Source organism: Pimephales promelas, chromosome 15 (genome assembly GCF_988280905.1).
Source record: "Pimephales promelas chromosome 15, fPimPro1.hap1.1, whole genome shotgun sequence".
NCBI classification, from domain to species: domain Eukaryota; kingdom Metazoa; phylum Chordata; class Actinopteri; order Cypriniformes; family Leuciscidae; genus Pimephales; species Pimephales promelas.
The window spans coordinates 16,115,967-16,135,078 of NC_142783.1; the positions used below are offsets into that span (position 1 = coordinate 16,115,967).

A 19,112-nucleotide genomic window follows, 5' to 3' on the forward strand; every position below is an offset into this window, starting at 1 on the left:
CTGTGCAGAAGCCTTTAAAGATCCCGGGCTCCTCTCCAGGGGACATGCTGACCGGCCATATAAGCAAGGATCTGCACCAGATTGCTTTATTATTTGAGTATCTGTGAGCATAAATAACATTTGAAAGGTCAAATGAAGCTAGTTTAAATAAAGCCTAAAACTGCTGCAAAACTGCAAGCTTGTGGGTTTATAGTCTGCTTAGCCATGAAATGTCAAAACATTGAAATGCCCAAAGAGGCAGCTATCAAAGTAGGGAGGGATCCTAAAGTAAACTCAGAGTCCACCCAAATGACCATCGGCCCGGCCCTGTACACAAATGGACAGCTTTAACCGGGGGCAGAATGAGTCACAGTCAGTGTGGTCAACACATAAATACTGTTCATATTGAATATTATACACTCTTTGTTGCACACATATGCACACACCATTTTCATTAGTGGAATGTGAATATATCATAGTGATATATATTTGTTCTATTGCCTTTTAATTTTTGCTGATTAAAATTAAAAGAACACCATCAGAATCACTATTCACTAAACACTAATCACTGCTAAATATCTAAACAAGGCAAATGTGAAATGTGTGAATGCATTAAGGTCATCTCAATTTGAGAAATAATGTTATACACAGTATATATATATATATACTGTATATTTATATATTGTGTGTATACTGTATATAGTGTGACCTAGACATGGTTTTGTGAGATTTGTGAGAAAATACATGTGCTCTCAAAATGCATCCCTTTGGCCAATGAATAAGCTTATGAACACTCTCTATAGACCATTTTGCAAGATGTAAACAACACTGGTCCAGAAACACTTTCTGATACAGTTTGTAACTGTTCTCTTTATTTCACATGTAAAGAAAACATCTTAAAGATGTTTGTTTAACTTTTTGATTCAGTTTTCTGTTGGTTGTATTTTATCCCAGATTTTATGTTGTTAAAAAACTGAAACAGGAAGTGCTTCTGGACCAGTGTTGTTTACATCTTGCAAAATGGTCTATATACACTAGATATATATTTAGATACAAATAGATCGTTTGCCACATTAATCTATATTTAATCTATGTTTAAACTCCACTTAAAGCCAGCTAGGAAGAGAGTAGCAAGACATTTATTCAAAGCAGGAATGGAAGCAACAGTAATTCACTTTGACATATCACAGTCTGTTCGGTATATAATGATTCATGTGTATAACATATTTGAGGTGTTTTTCTCATTTATTTTGTCATGTCCACAAACTAAACAGTCTGGTCTAAGAATTTGTCCACATAAGGTGGCTTGTCTGGAGAGCACCATCATGTCCTGAAGTGGTGTACAGCCTGGGTTTGTCAGGCTGCCAATTCCACACCATGCTTGGGCTCGAAGCAGACAGAGCTGAGCCAACCCAGTCCAGTGGGTGTAAAAGACATGTCGACTTGTTTATTATATAGTTTGTTCTCTGGCACCCATGTCGAGGACTATAGTATGTCAAGCTCATTTCAGCCTGGTCATAAGACATTCAGCCTCAGTGAATCTATATGAAGCATGAATGGACATGGTTGAAAAGAATAGTTTATTCGTATTTATTTATACTGGCATGCCTAGGCTTTGGCTTGTACTATGTCTGTTATTTGCAGAGAAAGTACTACGACATATTTCAAAAACCAAAGAAAAAACATTAATGAAAAAATGATTTTATTTGAAATTTGATATTAAGATTTTGATTCAGCAAGGATGCATAAAGCCATTTATAATGTATATATATATAAAATAAATGCTGTTTTTTAACTTCATATTCATCAAATTACTAAATTAACATAGTTTCCTAAAAATGTTAAGCAGCACAACTGTTTATCATTGAGGATAATAAGAAATGTTTCTTGAGCATCAAATCAGCATTAGAATGATTTCTGAAGGATCATGTGACACTGAAGACTGGAGTAATGATGATGAAGATTCAGCTTAATAAATTACATTATAAAATATATTGAAATAGAAAACTTTAAAATGTAAAAGAGCTATTTGAAATTGTAATATTATATATCGAGTCCTACAGGTATTAAATTTAGCAATATCATCCCAGCTACACTGTAAAAAATATTGTTGGTTTAACTTAAAAAAATAAGTAACCTGGTTGCCTTGAAATTTTAAGTTGATTCAAATAGAAAAAGTGAGTTAATACAATGAAGGAGATTGATTTAATCATCAGAAACTCAAAATAATAAGTTATCTGAACTAAATAAACTAAGTTGATTTGACAAAAGAAAAAAATGTTGTGATAACAAATCTTGAAAATATTTTTTTACAGTGCTGTATATTCACTGTAAAAAATATTGTTGGTTTAACTTAAAAAAAAATAAGTAACCTGGTTGCCTTGAAATTTTAAGTTGATTCAAATGGAAAAAGTGAGTTAATACGATGAAGGAGATTCATTTAATCATCAAAAACTCAAAATAATATGTTATCTGAACTAAATAAATTATTTAAGTTGATTTGACAAAAGAAAAAATGTAGTGATAACAAATCTTGAAAATATATTTTTTTACAGTGTTGTGGTGTAGAAGTGCATTGTGGGCCTATGTACTGTTGTTGTGGTTTCCTGTTGGTGTTTGCGGCTAGCTTAGCTTGTGCCATATATTCTCAGCAATTTGTCCTAGCAACTGCCTTGCTGTCCAAGTAATTACAGTCTTTATTGTAAGCAACCTAAGGCAGCATCTGGAGAATAAATGCAGTGTAAATGGGAATAGGTGTGAATAATAGTGGTTCTGTTGTTCAGTGACCGCTTTCACCACCATGACAGGAAACGTGTGTCAGCTCTCCTGTCGGCCTACGCAGGAACTCGGGCCCTGTTAGACGTTTCTGGCATGAATGGCAAACACATCCTCTGTCAACTCTGATTTTTTCATGCTTTGCTTCCATCTGGGAGCATAAAGAATAACATTAGGATTGCTGTTTGGGTTAATACTGAATATTTGAGATGCTCTTTTTACTTGTTCTTAGAGCATGTCTCACCCAGACATGCTTGTATCTTAGAGTTTCCACCTTGGCCAGGCTCATCTCCAAACCTCTCATTCTTTTCTCATGCACCGTTCCTCTCATTGATTCACACAGGAACCGCAGGACCAGTTTGAGAGACCAGGAGCCCGGCAGCACCCTCAACACGCTGACTAAATCAAAAGACGCTGCATTTTGGTTCAGCAGGTCCACGGCTGCGATCACATGATGAGTGGACTCGAGGTAGATTTGAAGCAGGGTGAGGAACATTCCCTGTGTGAACTTCCTGTCTCGTCCAGCAGAGGTCCTCCAACAGTAGCTTACAGCAGCCTGCTGGTCTTTTTCTTCATGGACCAAAACCTGCAGGGCCTTTTTGTGTTTACCAGATTTCCCAAGCAAAATCGCTTTCTCCACATGAAGAGACGAAGTTGATATTTGATCTGTGACAATAAAAGGTATAGCAGTTTATTTCATCCATGGACTCTTGGCATAAGGAACTGAAAACATCATTTGAAGTACACTCTCAGAAAAAGAAAGGTTGCAAAAGCTGTCACTTACAAAGAGTACACCTTTTTACTCCCAAAGGGTACTGACCGCTTTTCTACATTTTTTCTGACAGTGTATCAAAGGTCTTTATCCGCATGTTTTTGTGCTCACCATATATAGTATCAGCATTATATGAAGACGATTGCCAGAGGAACATCTGTAGTTTGTGTCTCATCTCTTCCCTGCTGGTTTCATTACTGTAGTCAGCCTCGATTGACTGCAGTATCCATTTGACGTATGATGATATGAGCATGGTGTGATGCTTTTCCTCCTGCGAATATAGAAAATGTGCTTCTTAAATGGAATGTTCAGTCAAGGAAAACTGACTTTAAAGGAGTCATGTCATTCATCGTTACATACATTTTGTCACTGAATATCTGAATGTCTGTCAAAATAAAGTGGAACCTGTTGTTTTTCTGTGTCGGTATTGTTCGTTGTGATTGAGTGTGGAAAATTTGGTTCCACTTTATTTCGATAGTCCACTTCAGAAATTCTACTAACTAGAGGTAACTTTGCAACTACATGTCAACTAACTCTTATTAGAGTGTTTGTAGTCTAGATCTAGAAGACTGTCAGTAGACTGGTAGGTTATGTTTAGGTGTTAAGGTTCGGGTTAGTAGAATAAGTTGACTTGTAGTTGCCAAGTTACTTATAGTTAGTAGAATATATGTTGGGGGACCAACAAAATGAAGTGTTAACTTAGCAGATATTAAGCAGACAGTCTACTAATACTCTAATGACACTTAGTTGACATGTAGTTGCAAAGTTACTCATAGAATGTCTAAAGTGGACTATCGAAATAAAGTGTTTTACAACTATATTTTTAATGTTGTAGTTATGGTCCCTGCTGTGAATGGGCCTTTATTGTAGGTTCATCCAAATTTTTGAGTTCTATCTGTTTAGTAACCATGGTGATTTCTGTTTGAATTTTGATAGTCTTTAATTTAAGACTTAACTTTCTGTAATACGTCCCTGAGACTTAGAAATAATAGCATTTATCCTGCTTTCTCCTTATTACGTCACTGTGAATGACCGGGTGTATTTTCTGATGGCCCAGTGCTGATGTGTAAACGTGGTGGACGGTCATGTGTTGATGTGATGCCACAGAATTGCAGATGTTCAGAAGAAGGTTTTTTGCAGCTTAAGTGATGATGGGGCAACTTTTTGTGCAATGTTGCTGTCAATGGGCAACCAGATGAGACGCAGGGCTCTTGACCAATCTAAATGATCCAGATAGAAATGTATTTGCCATTTTTAATGGGAAAGTGACCAAGCAACAATCGCTCAGCAAGATTGCCCAGCAACATTGCTCAAAAAGTTGCCCTGTTTATCATTACCTTTAGTTTCAATAAATCTCTTTTTGGACTGAGGAGGAAGCGTTTTGTTATGAATGTTGAATTTTTTGTTGTTGTTGTTGTTTTCATTAACTAAACCTAAAACTATTATACACATTTCTGTTAAGTAAAATAAAGCTTAAATAAAATAAAAATATTATATGAAAAACTTATTTTAGTTAGTTGCCATTGCATTATTTCTAATTTTCCCTAAGTTAAAGTACTAAAATTACAAACTGAAATAAAAGCAAAGCGAGAAAAAAACAAAAACAAATTTATATATATAACATTTTAAAACTATCAAAAATTACAAAAGCACATTACAAAATTAGTAAAAATGTAACAAATTAAAACGAAAACTGAAAAAAATTCTTAAGTAATAAAATCAAATTTGAGATATTAATAGATATTATATACTAAAATTACACTGTTTCATAGATAAGCTTTTTGTAATTCAATGTAAATCTGATTCCTCGTGACCCTGCAAATCCTCATCCGGCTGCAAGCAGAATAGTACCTTGCTGTGTAATTCGTTGACTAAAAATTCCAAGTAAAGCATCATGGCAACTGCATAGTTGGTGAGAATGGTAAGGACTTCCTCCGGTGCAAACATAATGTGGCTGCTTGCATGCATCTTTGTAAAGATCAGTATTCCAGCCTATATTAAAATAAAGACCATGATTTAAAAGCATTTCAAACACAATAAATCAAATACTGTTCAAAATGCTGTTTGGGGTCAGGAAGATTTATTTTTATTTTTTTAAAAGAAATCAATAATTTTATTAGGACACACTCAATTGATCAAAAGTGATAGTAAAGACTTTTACATTGTTACAACACAAATCTATTTTAGATACATTGCTGTTCTACAGCTAGTTTGTTCAAATTCTAGGAACATAATGTTGTTTCTTTTATATTGCCATGCCAAGGGCAAAACAGTAAACTAAATTAAATGAAATCTGTATAGCTCTGCCCTCTGCTGTTGATAAACAGTATATACTTGCCTCTTGGTCTCTCTGAAGAACTCAGTCTACAAACTTCCAGATGATGGGTTTATGTTTCAGATTTGAGAGAGTATTAACTATGTGCTGGAAGACACTGATGTGTAAGGGGTCTTCGCTCTGGTCCTCCACAATTTTAACCCAGGTCTGAAAAAAAGAAAAGAAAACTAGCTTAGGCCTACTTTCCTTCCTGATTCATCTATACTTTTCACTCTTGATCTTTCCGTATGATTCAAAGATACCTGAATCGCATTGAAATGCTGGCTTTGGCTTTGATAGAGCAATCCAAGTGTGAAAAACCTGAAATGGCAGGAAATTATTTGGGCTCTTTGTAGAAAATAACCTGTAAACGTTGAAGTAGCCTCAAACTACGAGCGCAAACCTTTTGTGTTGCTCCAAGTCAGGCACACACATTTGGAGGTTACAGTCATTCTGAGACGACACGAGCTGGTCCAGTTTTTCATATTCTGCTTGTTCCAAATACAACTTAAAGAGCGCAGAGTCAATGTCTCGAGAACATATTTGGCCCTGTCCTGTTGGCCTGACTTCTATCAAGAAGTCATCCAAAAAGCTTAGGTATTGCTGAAATCTCGTCTTGTCGTCTCGACTTAACGTCCACAGGTCCTTGGCATTGCTAACTGATGTTGTCTGAGGTGTAAAGTCTTCACTCACGGGCATAGCTGGATAAAGGCTAATGATTTCCCTTGGGTCTAATTCACCTTTACTGGAAAATGAAAAGATTACATGGAACAAAAATTGGTTTTGGATTTACTGTACTTGCAGTTTTCACTTCAAAATTGTAAGTAAATTTCACAAATAATTAAAAAGAAACAGCAACACGTTGATTTATATGTGAAATGTGAATGACAGAAATTGTATTTTTTTGTGAGTGTACAATTTGTACTACAGTGTAGCTTTGCGGTCATTTGCAGTATTCATTTATTTTTAAAGCAAATTAAATGTTAAAGCATTACTTACATAAAAAGCTCCTTTGCCTCCACAAAAGCCTCTCTGTAGAACTGTATCATTCCAGATGTACAGATGACATTTTTATGGAGATCCTAAAAGGAAAGTGATGAATGACATGAAGGATTGAGATCTATAGCTGAGCTGTTGTTTTGTCATAATAACTATGTCAGCTTCCTCTCCAATATATATATATATATATATATTAAACATTTCATTCTAAATCTTGTATATTTGATGTGAGCTCATACATTCAGTCTGTGAACTAATGCATATTATGATCTTTGCTTAATACCGTTGAAAGATTGAATCCTAATGGAGTGACATCTGTGTATCTGGTTCAAGTGCTCATATGAATTACTTTTGCTCAGTGTGTCTAAGAAGCTCAGCCACAGACCTACTCATTTTCACTGACCCCATGGCACCATTAAAGGTATTATGTGTGGTTTCTATGCTTTAAGCATTTATTCTCACATGAATCTGCTTTTTAGCAAAATATACCTACTCATTAAACATAATCCATGTGTTAGCATATGATGAATTAATGAGGTATTATTGACACCAATGGGTCAAAGAGCATGGTCCATTACCCCCTGCTGGTAGATGCTGTAATCTGTGTTTTTTCTTTATTCTTTATTCTTCATTCTAAAGTAGGAGTTTATGCTGACAATTGTGTAACAAAGGCCAGATAAAGAAGAGAATAGGTAACTCTGTCTGTCTGTCTGTCTGTCTGTATGTCTGTCTATCTGTCTATCTATCTATCTATCTATCTATCTATCTATCTATCTATCTATCTATCTATCTATCTATCTATCTATCTATCTATCTATCTATCTATCTATCTATCTATCTATCTATCTATCTGTGTCTGACTGTCATTTTTTAGTGCCATTAAATGGGAGGTATTGTAGACTTCCCTGATTTACACTGGCTTATGCATTACATCTTTGTGTATTAAAGGAAGATAAGACATAAATCCACTTTGTTTAGTACTTTATCATCAGTGGTACCTTATACGAATCCTTTGGCAAGAGATCTTGAACCCTGTCCAGCAGTGTCAGGGCTTCATCAACTCGCTGTCTCTTAACCAGCTCTTGAATCTGATCCTCCAGCGGAATTGGTGACAGCCGGTGAATCTCTTTGTCAGCAACAACAAAAACACTTTCTATAAAGTGGAAAAGATGTAAAGAAGAAAGAGTTAGGAAATAGTTAAAAGTGTGCCATTAAATGACTGTATAATATAAAAGTAGCCTATGACAAGATATATTATTATTAGGGGCCGTTGACACAGTTTTCAACTGAAACTAGAAAAAAAATGTGTTTTGGTCGTTCATTTTACACAGAAGGTGTTTTGGAGGCCTGAAAACCCAAACCTTTGAAAATGATGTTGTTATTGTCTGTATAAACTACAAAAACGTGAATTTGTGGAAACGGTGACATTATGCGCACATGCATATTACGTGTTCAGTCTATAGGCACGTAGTGCATATTTATAAAGTGACATCTCCAACTATTGGCCTGACAGAATAATACAGCGTTTATAGTCGTTTTCACAGATCTGTGTGAATGGGAATCGTTTTGACAATCGTTTGCCCTCTGTAGCCTATCTGAAAAACACAAAGGAAAAATGTTTATGTTTTAATACATCGTAAAAACTAAATGTTTCTATGTGGTTTGGTCGCTCATTTACAAGAAAACAGTGTTTTGGGGACCTTTGAAAACAGGTTTCAATGTGCAAGTTTTTAAAAACGATGTTATAATCTTGTAAACTGCAAAAATGCGAATTTGTGAAAACAGTAAGGTAATGTGCATGCGTATTACGTGTTCAGTCTGTAGCCTAGTGTCTCTTTAAAAAGTGACATCGCCAACTACTGGCCTGGCACGATTAATATAACGTTTTTAGTCATTTTCCCAGATCCGTTTGAACAGGGATCATTTTGACAAAATTGTAGTCTGTACACGAAAAACGCAGTTTTTAGTTTTTAGTACATCAATACAAGTCACTATAGGAAGCAACACATTTTACTTCTGTGAAGTAGCATATTTTGTGTGAAACAGTATAATTAAACTATTAGATTCTATTTTTAAAATGTAGAACTTATATTTATGAGCAATCAAGAATGATAGTGTCTCTGAACTGACTGATGAATGATTTTTGAAAGATTGATATTGGATTGTAAAAACGAACCTTCTGTTGATACGAGAGATTTGGCACTTTGTAAAAGGACAGTTTGCTTCAGCTGTTGGTCCAGAATGCTGTAGATATGAACAGTCTGATTTTGTAGAGCCAGCACATATGGGAAATGCACTGCAGCGTCCACCACTCCATCAGGCCACTGTACAGGAGGATGCTGGGAAGTACCATTCTTCATCACAAACATGCCTGCATAACATATAGGCTGCTTTTACTTTCTTACTTTTGAAAGCAAATAATTAATTTGCACAATAATTAGCTCTCAATGTGTGAAGTGTTGCAATTAAAAAAAAAATTAATTATAAAAAATATTTTCAGAAGTTGCTCTTTTATTGTCCAAGTTAATGGAGTTCTCACTTAAAGGGATAGTTCACTTTGAAATACATTTTTGGTATGTTTTAGCTTACCTCAAGGGCATCCAAGATGTAGGTGTCTTTGTTTCCACAGTATTTTCAATTTTGACATTTTTTAGGTCAAACCGTTGTTGTCTGTCAGTCATATAATGGAAGTGGGGTCCTCCTAAAAGAGCATGCACAGAGAAGTCCAAATTAAACATGATTTAATGACTCGTAAATGTAAGTACACATTGATGGCCTAAGACACGAAACGAGCAGTTTGTCTGAGAAAATGAACAGTATTTATATCATTTTTACCTCTTGTAATCACAGTCACATCCAAGTACTCTGAGGGCGAAGGCGCTTCAGACAGTGCAAGCGCCGGAAATAAAGTGTTAGAAGTGTTACCCTTCACTGTAAAGACCTAAAATATTTAGATATACAGGAAATTGCAATGTAAGACAATTTCGATATATCAACAGACAACGTTGACTTTTTTTTTTTTTTTTTTGCAACCGTGCAAGTGATGTGCAGACCGAAGCGCCCGTGCCGTCAGATCATTTTGTCATATGATTACAAGAAGTAAAAACGATATAAATACTGTTCGTTTTCTCACAGAAACCGCTCGTTTCATGTCTTAGGCCATCAATTTGTACTTACATTTACGAGTCATTAAATCATGTTTAATTTGGACTTCTCTGTGCATGCTCTTTGACGTGGACCCCATATACCTCCATTATATGACTGACAGACAAGAACGGTTTGACCGAAAAATATCAAAATTGAAAATACTGTGGAAACAAAGACACCTACATCTTGGATGCCCTTGAGGTAAGCTAAAACATATCAAAAATTAATTTCAAAGTGAACTATCCCTTTAAGCATAAGTATGAATTAGGCCAAACTCATTGAAAATAAAAGGGAATAAAAAAAATAGAAATAAATAGGCAATAATTTAAATACTGCTGTAATTGCCAGGTGCATGACAAGAGAAGAATAATTAATGTTAAATGTTTGAGTTTATATTTTTAAAATTCTTTTGTGTTTGACTCATATGAGATAAGGCTTTAAACATTCTTACCCAAATTCCCAGGCCCATTTAAAATGAATTCTCCTTTTCCACATTTGTTGGCAATGATATTTTGTTTTCCCAGGTTATGTTGAAAAAGATCTAAGGTGGTTTGGCTCTGATAATCATGGAGCAAATATCTGTCACAAGTGGCCACACACAGACATGTCCCATGCGCAGCCAGAACCACAGGCTCCTGCGGCAGAGCCACCTGTCTCACACACTCCCATCTGTCCACACACACCTTATAAATGCTCACTATTTTCCTCTTGGCTGAGGCTGCAATGAGCTCCACTGAATCAGTCTGAACCACTGACTCACTGACATAGAAGAGTGACACGTTCTGGATTTTCTTCAGGGCAGGAATGGGTTCCAGGGAGAACATGTTAAGCGCCGTGACTGAACCATCCCAGAGAACTAAGAGATGGTTCAGAAAAGGGACCGCCGTCAGCTGGCCGATTGCTCCGCTCCGGCCCATCTGTCTCTTCCCCACCTCCTGCACTGAAAGGCTTTCTTCACCACTCACGCTATTTACTGTGATGTACTCGATGAGTCCCTCTTTGGTCCCAATATAGAGGTTTTTGCCAAAACACTCCAAACATTGAATACTGGATTTGTCTCTGCCTCTCCCTGAGGGAATTTTTTGAAAGACTAGCACAGAAGTAAAGACTTTCATGGTTATTTACTCTTAATTTAGCTCACAGTTGCACTTAAAAATAAATGGGAAACCAAGTAAACTGGGTACTAGAGAAAGAAAACAGCCTTCTCTACTTCTCCAATTAGCTCAGAAATCAACATGCTGCAAACAAAGCAAAAACATTAGGTTAAATAATACAAATACAACCAATTCAAATAATATTTCCCAGTGTGTGTTAGCCACAATGGTAAATGAAACGAGTAAAGAACGGTCTCACCTCATTAGCCTAGGAGCTGTCAGTGTTCTTTTTCGCTCAAGTGTATTTTGACCTTACCATGTGATTCTCATCCTGGGAGGAAGTTGGTGTCAGCAGTTTTACTGCTTTTACTCTGATGTCTCTGAATAGGCTGGTTGCACAATGCCAAATATCCAAGAAAGAGACACAAAGACATACAACCTTTAGTTAAAAATTCATTGTATACCCTAGTTTTCTCCAAGTGGATCCAAGTGGATTATATATTAAGGTGCACTCAGTAATTGAAGAGTTCAGATGCAAAAGGCTAAGTGCCATTCGAAATTTTCTTCTGAAATGATCATTTTTATCAAGCTTGTATATTTAAGTTCAGTAATTTCACTTAAATGGCAATGAAGATTACCTATTAATTGTCATTTATGTGAAATTACTGAACTTAAATATACAAGCTTGATAAAAATTATCATTTTAGAAGAAAATTTCAAATGGCATTTAGAGGCTTTTGCATCTGAACTCTTCAATTATTCATAAATAAATCATACATTTTTGACAAATATGTTTAAATATGTCTTCTACATTTATATGAGATTAGAGGTGTGTTCACACCATGTCTTAGTTTACCATAGATTACCATAATAGTACTTAGAGCAGTTGGACTCAATAAATACAAATCCACAGTATTTGTCAATGTGCAAATGCCTTTTAAGATGACTTATCTTATTTATACAGGGCAGGCACATAGTCCAGCTCTTTGCTGTTTGCTATATTTCATGTCTGGTTATTTTCAGACATATTTTGCATTACCAATATTTAATTAAAGGAATTGCAGCAAAAAATTATATAACAAGCTCACTAGCTACTATAGACCATTTCACAAGATGTAAACAACACTGGTCCAGGAGCACTTCCTGTTTCAGTTAGTAACTGTTTCCTTTATTTCACATGTAAAGAAAACATATTAAAGATGTTTGTTTAACTTTTGATTCAGTTTTATATGTTCTGTTGGTTGTATTTTATCCCAGCTTTTATGTATTGTTAAAAAACTGAAACAGGAAGTGCTTCTGGACCAGTGTTGTTTACATCTTGTGAAATGGTCTATACTTGAAGCCGCAGGCATGACGCTGCAGTGGTCAGGTAAATTAAAGCTATCAAAAAATCCAGAGTTTACAAGTTGTAATAACAAAGTCTACGAGGATTTGAATTCTTTTTAAAAGTCATAATCTTAAAAATCAAGTTCAAGTCAAGCCGTTTGGGGTGCGTTTCCCGAAAGCATCGTTACTATGGTTGCAAGTTCCGTCGTAATCTGCACACAAGTTTAACGAGTCGGTGTTTCCCGAAACCATATCGTTCCAACGGACATTCGCAAACAGCATCGCAAAGTTGTGTGGTTTGAACGACAGCTCTCGACCTGTGGATAGAGGCATCGTTTCTATATTGCATCACATTTGGAGGTAGGCCTAATAAATCCTTATCTTGAGCAAAATAAGCAAGCTGACATTCAGTACAGTGCCTTTTATTTAGAATACATAAATGTAATTTACGTCTTTTAGTTTTCCAAAAGATTTGTTTGAAGAGCATGTGCAAACATGCTCTACTATTTATGAACGAGCCAAATAGTCTGGTAAAAAAGTCAAATATTGTTCACAAATCTGTGTTAGTGAGCACTTCTTCTTTGCCAAGATCATCCATCCCCCTCACAGGTGTGGCATGTTCAGTGTAGGATTGCCAATACCTGCCAATACGTATGTTTTCAATTGAAGCACTGTGTTTACAAGTCTTATGAGCAAAATATATATGCTGAGTATAATTCTCAAAATATATCATTAGTAGACCCTTTAAAGAATATATGTGGAAAATATGATCAAGGTTTTAATCAAGATTTCTTTACATACTACTTTTTGTAGTATGTAGTTTTTCTAGTCTGAGGAAGTCTGACATTCTTCTAGATGTGCAAGCAGGAAGTAAACTGATCTGGTCATGTGACCTTTTACACTAGACACATGACATTAATAGATTTTAATCAAGAGAATCTATTTTGTCATTTAAAAGTTGAATTTCTTGCCCAAAGTCAATAACAACATTTTTTGTTGAGCTTCCAGAAAAAAGAAAAAAGTTGCGGTCACAATTGTGACTGGTGGGATTAAACGTATACATTGTAGTTGTAGTATGAAGTGTGAAGTGCATGTTTATGTGTCTTTAGACTTTAAAAAACAGCCAGTAGACAAGAAGAAAACGTAAGTTTATTGACTAAAAGCGCACTTTGTGTGTGCTTGAACTTTTGAACTTCTCAAACATTTTCAATATTATTCCATGCTTTATGAGGACAATTGTCGTAAACGTATTAAACAAAACATTAAGCATCCTAATCAGCAGGCGACACAGATAATTAATCTATTCATTGTTCATGTTTATTCATCGTTCCATTTATGTGAGCAGAAATCCAAATCTAAATCTATTTTGCCCTCAATAGCTTTCCTGCAACAGTTAGACGACTGTGCAGCTGTTGTGGTTGTCTGACCCTGGAGCTCACTTCTCCCTTCCACAGTCGGTGCACAGGATGTCATCCCGCTGGGTGAGGAATCCACGGCCCACCAGAGACACAGAGCACTGCATACACGAGAAACACTCACTGTGCCACTGCCGCTCTTCGAACGAGATGTACTTAGCACCTGCCAAGCCTGGACACACACACATCGTTGTTTTACAGGCAAGTACGATCCTGATGAAATTTTTAATTTTAATTTAGAGGCGTATAAAAAATAGCCGTCAGATGTAAAGAATAAAAACATACTGGTAATTGGTTTAGTGCAGCCCACGCACTTCTTGGCATACAGATTGCTGAAGCAATCCAGGCAGTATGGGTAGTTTTCTCTCGAGGTAAAGCGCTGGCCTGCCAGTTGTCTCTTGCATCCAATGCAAGTGAAACACTCGCGGTGCCAGGGCTTATCAAGATACGTGACACCGCCAGTTGTAATGGACTACGGGATTGAAAAGTGTGGATTTCAGTACAGTACAATACGTGTAGGACAATATTACACATTAAAGGAATAGTTCACGCAAAAATGAAAATTCGAACCCGATTTCGTGAGGAAACACAACTTTAACCACCAATTCAATAAAACGTAAAATGAGTTGATGGGTAGCACTCACAAAGACGATTCAAATAACAGGCTTTATTAAACCTCCAAAATCTCAGGAGATCACAGGAACAAACCCCTTTCTTTACAGACGAGAACCGACAGAGAACGGAACTGAACCAGCGGTATAAATACTCAGGAGGTAACAGGAGAACTCAGTTAGAAACATGGTGATAATCAGTAACTAAGGGAACAAACTGGTACACAATAGAGCTGAACCCAACATTGCCCCCTATATCGTCAAATAGGGTATTATTTGAGGGGACAGCCATTTGCAGTGGTGTCCAAAACCATAGTGGACGTTATTGAGTGCACTCAATCTATCCCGCAATGCACCGCCGATGTACACTCAATGTACACTCGTTTTCATTCACTCCTTGAACTGTATTAGTGGACTAACGTAGGAATAGTGACGGAGGGTTAGGGTTGGGGTCAACCTACAATGACTGGGAGAGAAAACTGCACCCACACACAATGAAACTAAACAAACATTGTAATAACCCTGACAACATGAGAGTTTCGAAAAAATTCTGTCATTAACTGTTTCCATATAAATTTGTGAATTTAACTTATGTGTAAAATTCGAATGCGCCTAAACATTTGCGAATAAAATGTTCAGGAGAACAATGCTGTCTCTTCCTGGGAAATTGGGCGCAAAATATCTGTAATAAAAATGTAAGTTACTGCACACGAGGAAGCCACTGTGGCTCAATAAATGTTATCATGTTATTTTGCTTTTGAAGGTGGATGCCTGTTTGGAAATGCAATCATGCACTGTAAAAAAACAAGTCATAGGGCATTATTTGATGGGACAGCCATTTGTAGTGGTGTCCAAAACCATAGTGAATGTTATCGAGTGCACTCATTCTATCCCACAATGCACCACAACAAATAAAGTTAAGTTATCTGATCACTTTTTACTGTGTGTGAGAAAGTTCTGGGAGGTAAAATATGCCTCAGCACATGTCTTCTTATATCGGATAAAATAACGATCTGCCTCAATTGAGTGTATACGTTTTTGTTAAAGGTAAAGCGTCAGTTGTATGATCCTCATGTAACCGACGTTTTAGGGTATACCCTAGACGTACGGTCAAAATACGTCCCAAGACGTCAGTTATATGACTTCTTGGGATGAGACTGTGTTATTTTATGCACGTTTTTTGAATTCATGCATTTCCATCTAGACTTTTTTGTAAATGCGATGAAAATTTGCATAAAAATAAGTGGATGGAAACAGCAAATTACTCATCCTCATGTTGAACCTATTGCTTGCTCATTTAAATGCAATTGCAATAAATGGGGACAAAGCTTTCATGGTTAAAGAAAAATACAAAAGCACTATAAAATATTATGGAGTACAGCACAATTCATGCTCTAACTGTTTGTGGTGCTTTTTCATGCTTTTTGAATCTTAAAATGCCCAGTTGCATGAAAAAATTACCAGTGCATTTTTTCTTTTCCTTTTGTTTTTCACATTAGAAATACAGCCATACTGGTTTGGAACAACATGAGGGAAGGCGAGTCATTTTTGGCTAAACTATAACTTTAAAGAACTGTAATATTGTTTTTCAAATGTCTGATTCCTTGCAATGTGACTTACTTTTTTACAAGCACAGCACTGGTAGGCGAATTGCTTCTCAAAACAAGGGACACAGAAGTAATTGTTATCTTTAGGGATGAAGGACTTGGTTCCTATTGGCTGCTGACAGCGTTGACACAGAAAGCATGTCTCATGCCAGCTGTTCCCTTTGTACTCCATCTTTCGTGATCCTGAGCAGAAGGCCAGATATTTACACTGTGATCCTTAACATTTTATGAGATATTTTTATTAAATAAATTTTTCAAAACAGATAAAGATACAAAGTGTTTTACCTGGCATGATAGTCTTCTTGCAGGTGCTGCACTTGGAAGAATACTCATGAGAATAGCACTCAGTGCAAAGCATAAGGTCATCTTTAGCCGAAAATGGTTTTTCCACCAATGATCGACTGCATTTGGCGCACTTGAAGCAGTTTTCATGCCAGTGCCGGTCCTTGTAGGAAAGGTCCTTCATTATGCATGCAGAGAAAGTCTGGTTAGAAGCTTGCAAATCTGTCCTCTCACTCATTTTAAGTCTTTATTAATTGCTCTCACAAACTTTTGGTTCAGTTGCATTAAAAAAAAAATAAGTTTAATTTTCAAATGTACCGTGTGAATCGTGATGGCGGTAATTGTTTTCCAATGCCTACCTTACAGTTGCACCCAATCGGCAAAGAGCACACCTCACAGCAGTTTGCAAACAGATTCTCATAGCATTTCGTGCAATATTGTGTGTCCTCCTTAAGGATGTATTTCTTTCCGAGCAAGGTGTCCTTGCAGTAATGGCAGTCAAATCGTTCCGTAGACATCGTTGTTTATGTCTTAAAAGCAGTAAACAGAATCATAAAAATGTTACAACATACCAGGCTGAGGCAATCAGAGAGGTGTCATCCACAAAATACGAACACCACTTAAAATAGACGCAACACGCTAAAATGATGGCCTCTGCAAACTAGTTTCTTTCTGTAGCATCTTAAACCACCTTGAAGATATCTGAAGAGCAGACTGCCATTTGTATTAGTGAGTAAAACAAACCTTCAGTTCCTCAATGGGCTTCCGAGGGGCTGCAGGGAGAGACGGCCAGTGATTGAGTGGATGCATTAAAATGACCCTCTATAAATACGATTGCTCTTATTAGCTGAAATCCCTGGGGAGATTGGTCCAGTTGCTTATCTCTGCACCTTTTATGGGAGTCCAATCACAACACATGCCTTATGGTCAAGATGATAAGTGAATGGTGCCACTGAAATGCTATTCCCTTTGTGTACTCTTAAATCAGTGATTGGACTCCGAGACCTTTGGACTTTTCTGTATACATATCCCGTGAGACTTACAGGAATCATAATTTTAGCCATATGAATTACAATACAGTTACAATACTTTGTGTCTCACATATCAGTGGAATTAGCGATTGCTCTGACCAGATACCTGATATCTTACTGTCTCCACATCTGAGCCCTCAAGCAACTGCTGAAGGCTTAGAGAGAGTTGAAAGTAAATTTTGCAGTGATTGCCTCTAAAATTGCTTTGGGTTGATTGGACCTCTGTTTACAAGAAATATGAAGCAATTTCCTCAACAGGTTTCACACAGGGGGGTTCTGTTAAATGCCTTAAAATTCCATCTAGAGTTGGTTCGTAGGGTATACATGATATGTTCCATCATTCTAGAGTTTTTTTTGAAATAGTTTTTTGGTTAAATGGTCTGTGGTTAAAGGAGTAGTTCACTTTTAAGAAAACTTTTGCTGATAATTTACTCACCCCAATGTCATCCAAGATATCCATGTCATTCTTTCTTCAGTCGAAAAGAAATTAAGGTTTTTGATGAAAACATTCCAGTAATGGACTTTAATGGGAACCAAATGCTCTGTTCTGTGATGCGCGTTCGTGACTCTCCTGTTTGAACTCGTTTATCAAAATGAATGAATCTTTTTTTTTTCGTGTCATTTGGTTCATTCAACAAACGAAATGAACAAATTGACTCGGAAAAACATTTGTTCATTTTGTTGAACGAGTTCGAACAGGAGAGTCATGAATGTGCATCACAGTACAGAGCAAGGCGACCATTTAAACTTATAAAACTTAAACTTTGTTATTTTTTTTTTTTTAAATGAGCGATCGTTTCGCTTGATAAGACCCTTATTCATTGTCTGGAATCATTTAGGACCCTTTCAACAGTTTGCAGTTTGCACTGAAACTGTCATTTGGACCTTGAACCGTTTGGTTCCGAGTGAAGTCCATTATATGGTGTAGTTTCTTTGTATAGTTCCCCTAAGTGATTGTTTTTAAGTTTCAAAATTCATAAAAGTTTCAGTTATTAATGAAAATTATCGTGATGAACAAAGCATTTAAGAGTCGTAAATGAGGTGTCCTAATATGTCATGTCGCAATATATTGCTAAAATGCAACCATATGTGTTGTGCATATTGACAATCTGTCTTGTGTTCAGTCAAAATAGAAAATGACAAATAAAAAAAAATTTACAGAATTTTAGTGTCAGTGACATATCTAGTCAGTGACAAAGTACAAGCATATTTGTCTAAAATAAACAGCTTCAGAATTAATATTTTTATTCTGGTGTCACCATTGTCCAAAGCAAACCAATGCATTAGGTTACCAGCGCCTATACATTTGCACCCCCAATGTAATACCAAATTTAGCATTTTAATAAACAGTGCATTTTTTGTTAACCTTTTATCATAGCCTTTTTTTAAGACCATTTTAACATCCAAAGATGTTTTTTTTTGTTTTTTTTTTTTGTTTTTTTTTTGTTGCTGTGATGCTTGTGGAAAGTTTGCAGTAATCTGATATATACATTACATATAAAGATTCATACTGAAGTGATCCATTTTGTTTGCAGTGTTTTGCACTTGATACTTGAGCTGCATTCAGCTAATTAGCTGAGTTTGTAGTCATATCATTTATCAAGAGAGTGAGAGAAATCTCAGTGCAAAAATAGCTCAGAAGATCACCGGTTAAATCCATCATGCATGCAAATAGGGGGGTTAGTCTCTTAGAGATAGCAGTGATCAATGCTACCTTAGTTTTTCTGCAGTTTCTGGCTCACATAATCTGTTTCAAATCC

The 19,112-nt window shown here is 36.3% G+C and overlaps 2 protein-coding genes across 2 annotated transcripts; both read right to left on the minus strand.

Moving 5' to 3' along the window:
• Positions 1-2,400: 2,400 nt before the first annotated feature.
• Positions 2,401-11,390, minus strand: LOC120479316 (transforming growth factor-beta receptor-associated protein 1). The gene is given in 12 exon segments (XM_039671626.2): positions 2,401-2,905; positions 2,999-3,420; positions 3,638-3,797; positions 5,378-5,518; positions 5,865-6,008; positions 6,104-6,161; positions 6,244-6,585; positions 6,840-6,922; positions 7,838-7,992; positions 9,016-9,210; positions 10,438-11,224; positions 11,340-11,390. Coding segments are annotated over 11 exon segments (2,511 nt in total). The 5' UTR covers positions 11,102-11,224; positions 11,340-11,390; the 3' UTR covers positions 2,401-2,758.
• A 2,364-nt stretch (positions 11,391-13,754) lies between these two features.
• On the minus strand, positions 13,755-17,108 carry fhl5 (four and a half LIM domains 5). The gene is made up of 6 exons (XM_039671614.2): positions 17,066-17,108; positions 16,681-16,851; positions 16,325-16,499; positions 16,053-16,222; positions 14,107-14,293; positions 13,755-13,993 (listed from the first exon to the last, which is right to left on the minus strand). The coding sequence occupies exons 2-6, from the start codon at positions 16,837-16,839 to the stop codon at positions 13,842-13,844; spliced, it is 843 nt and encodes a 280-aa protein (XP_039527548.1). The 5' UTR covers positions 16,840-16,851; positions 17,066-17,108; the 3' UTR covers positions 13,755-13,841.
• Positions 17,109-19,112: the final 2,004 nt, after the last annotated feature.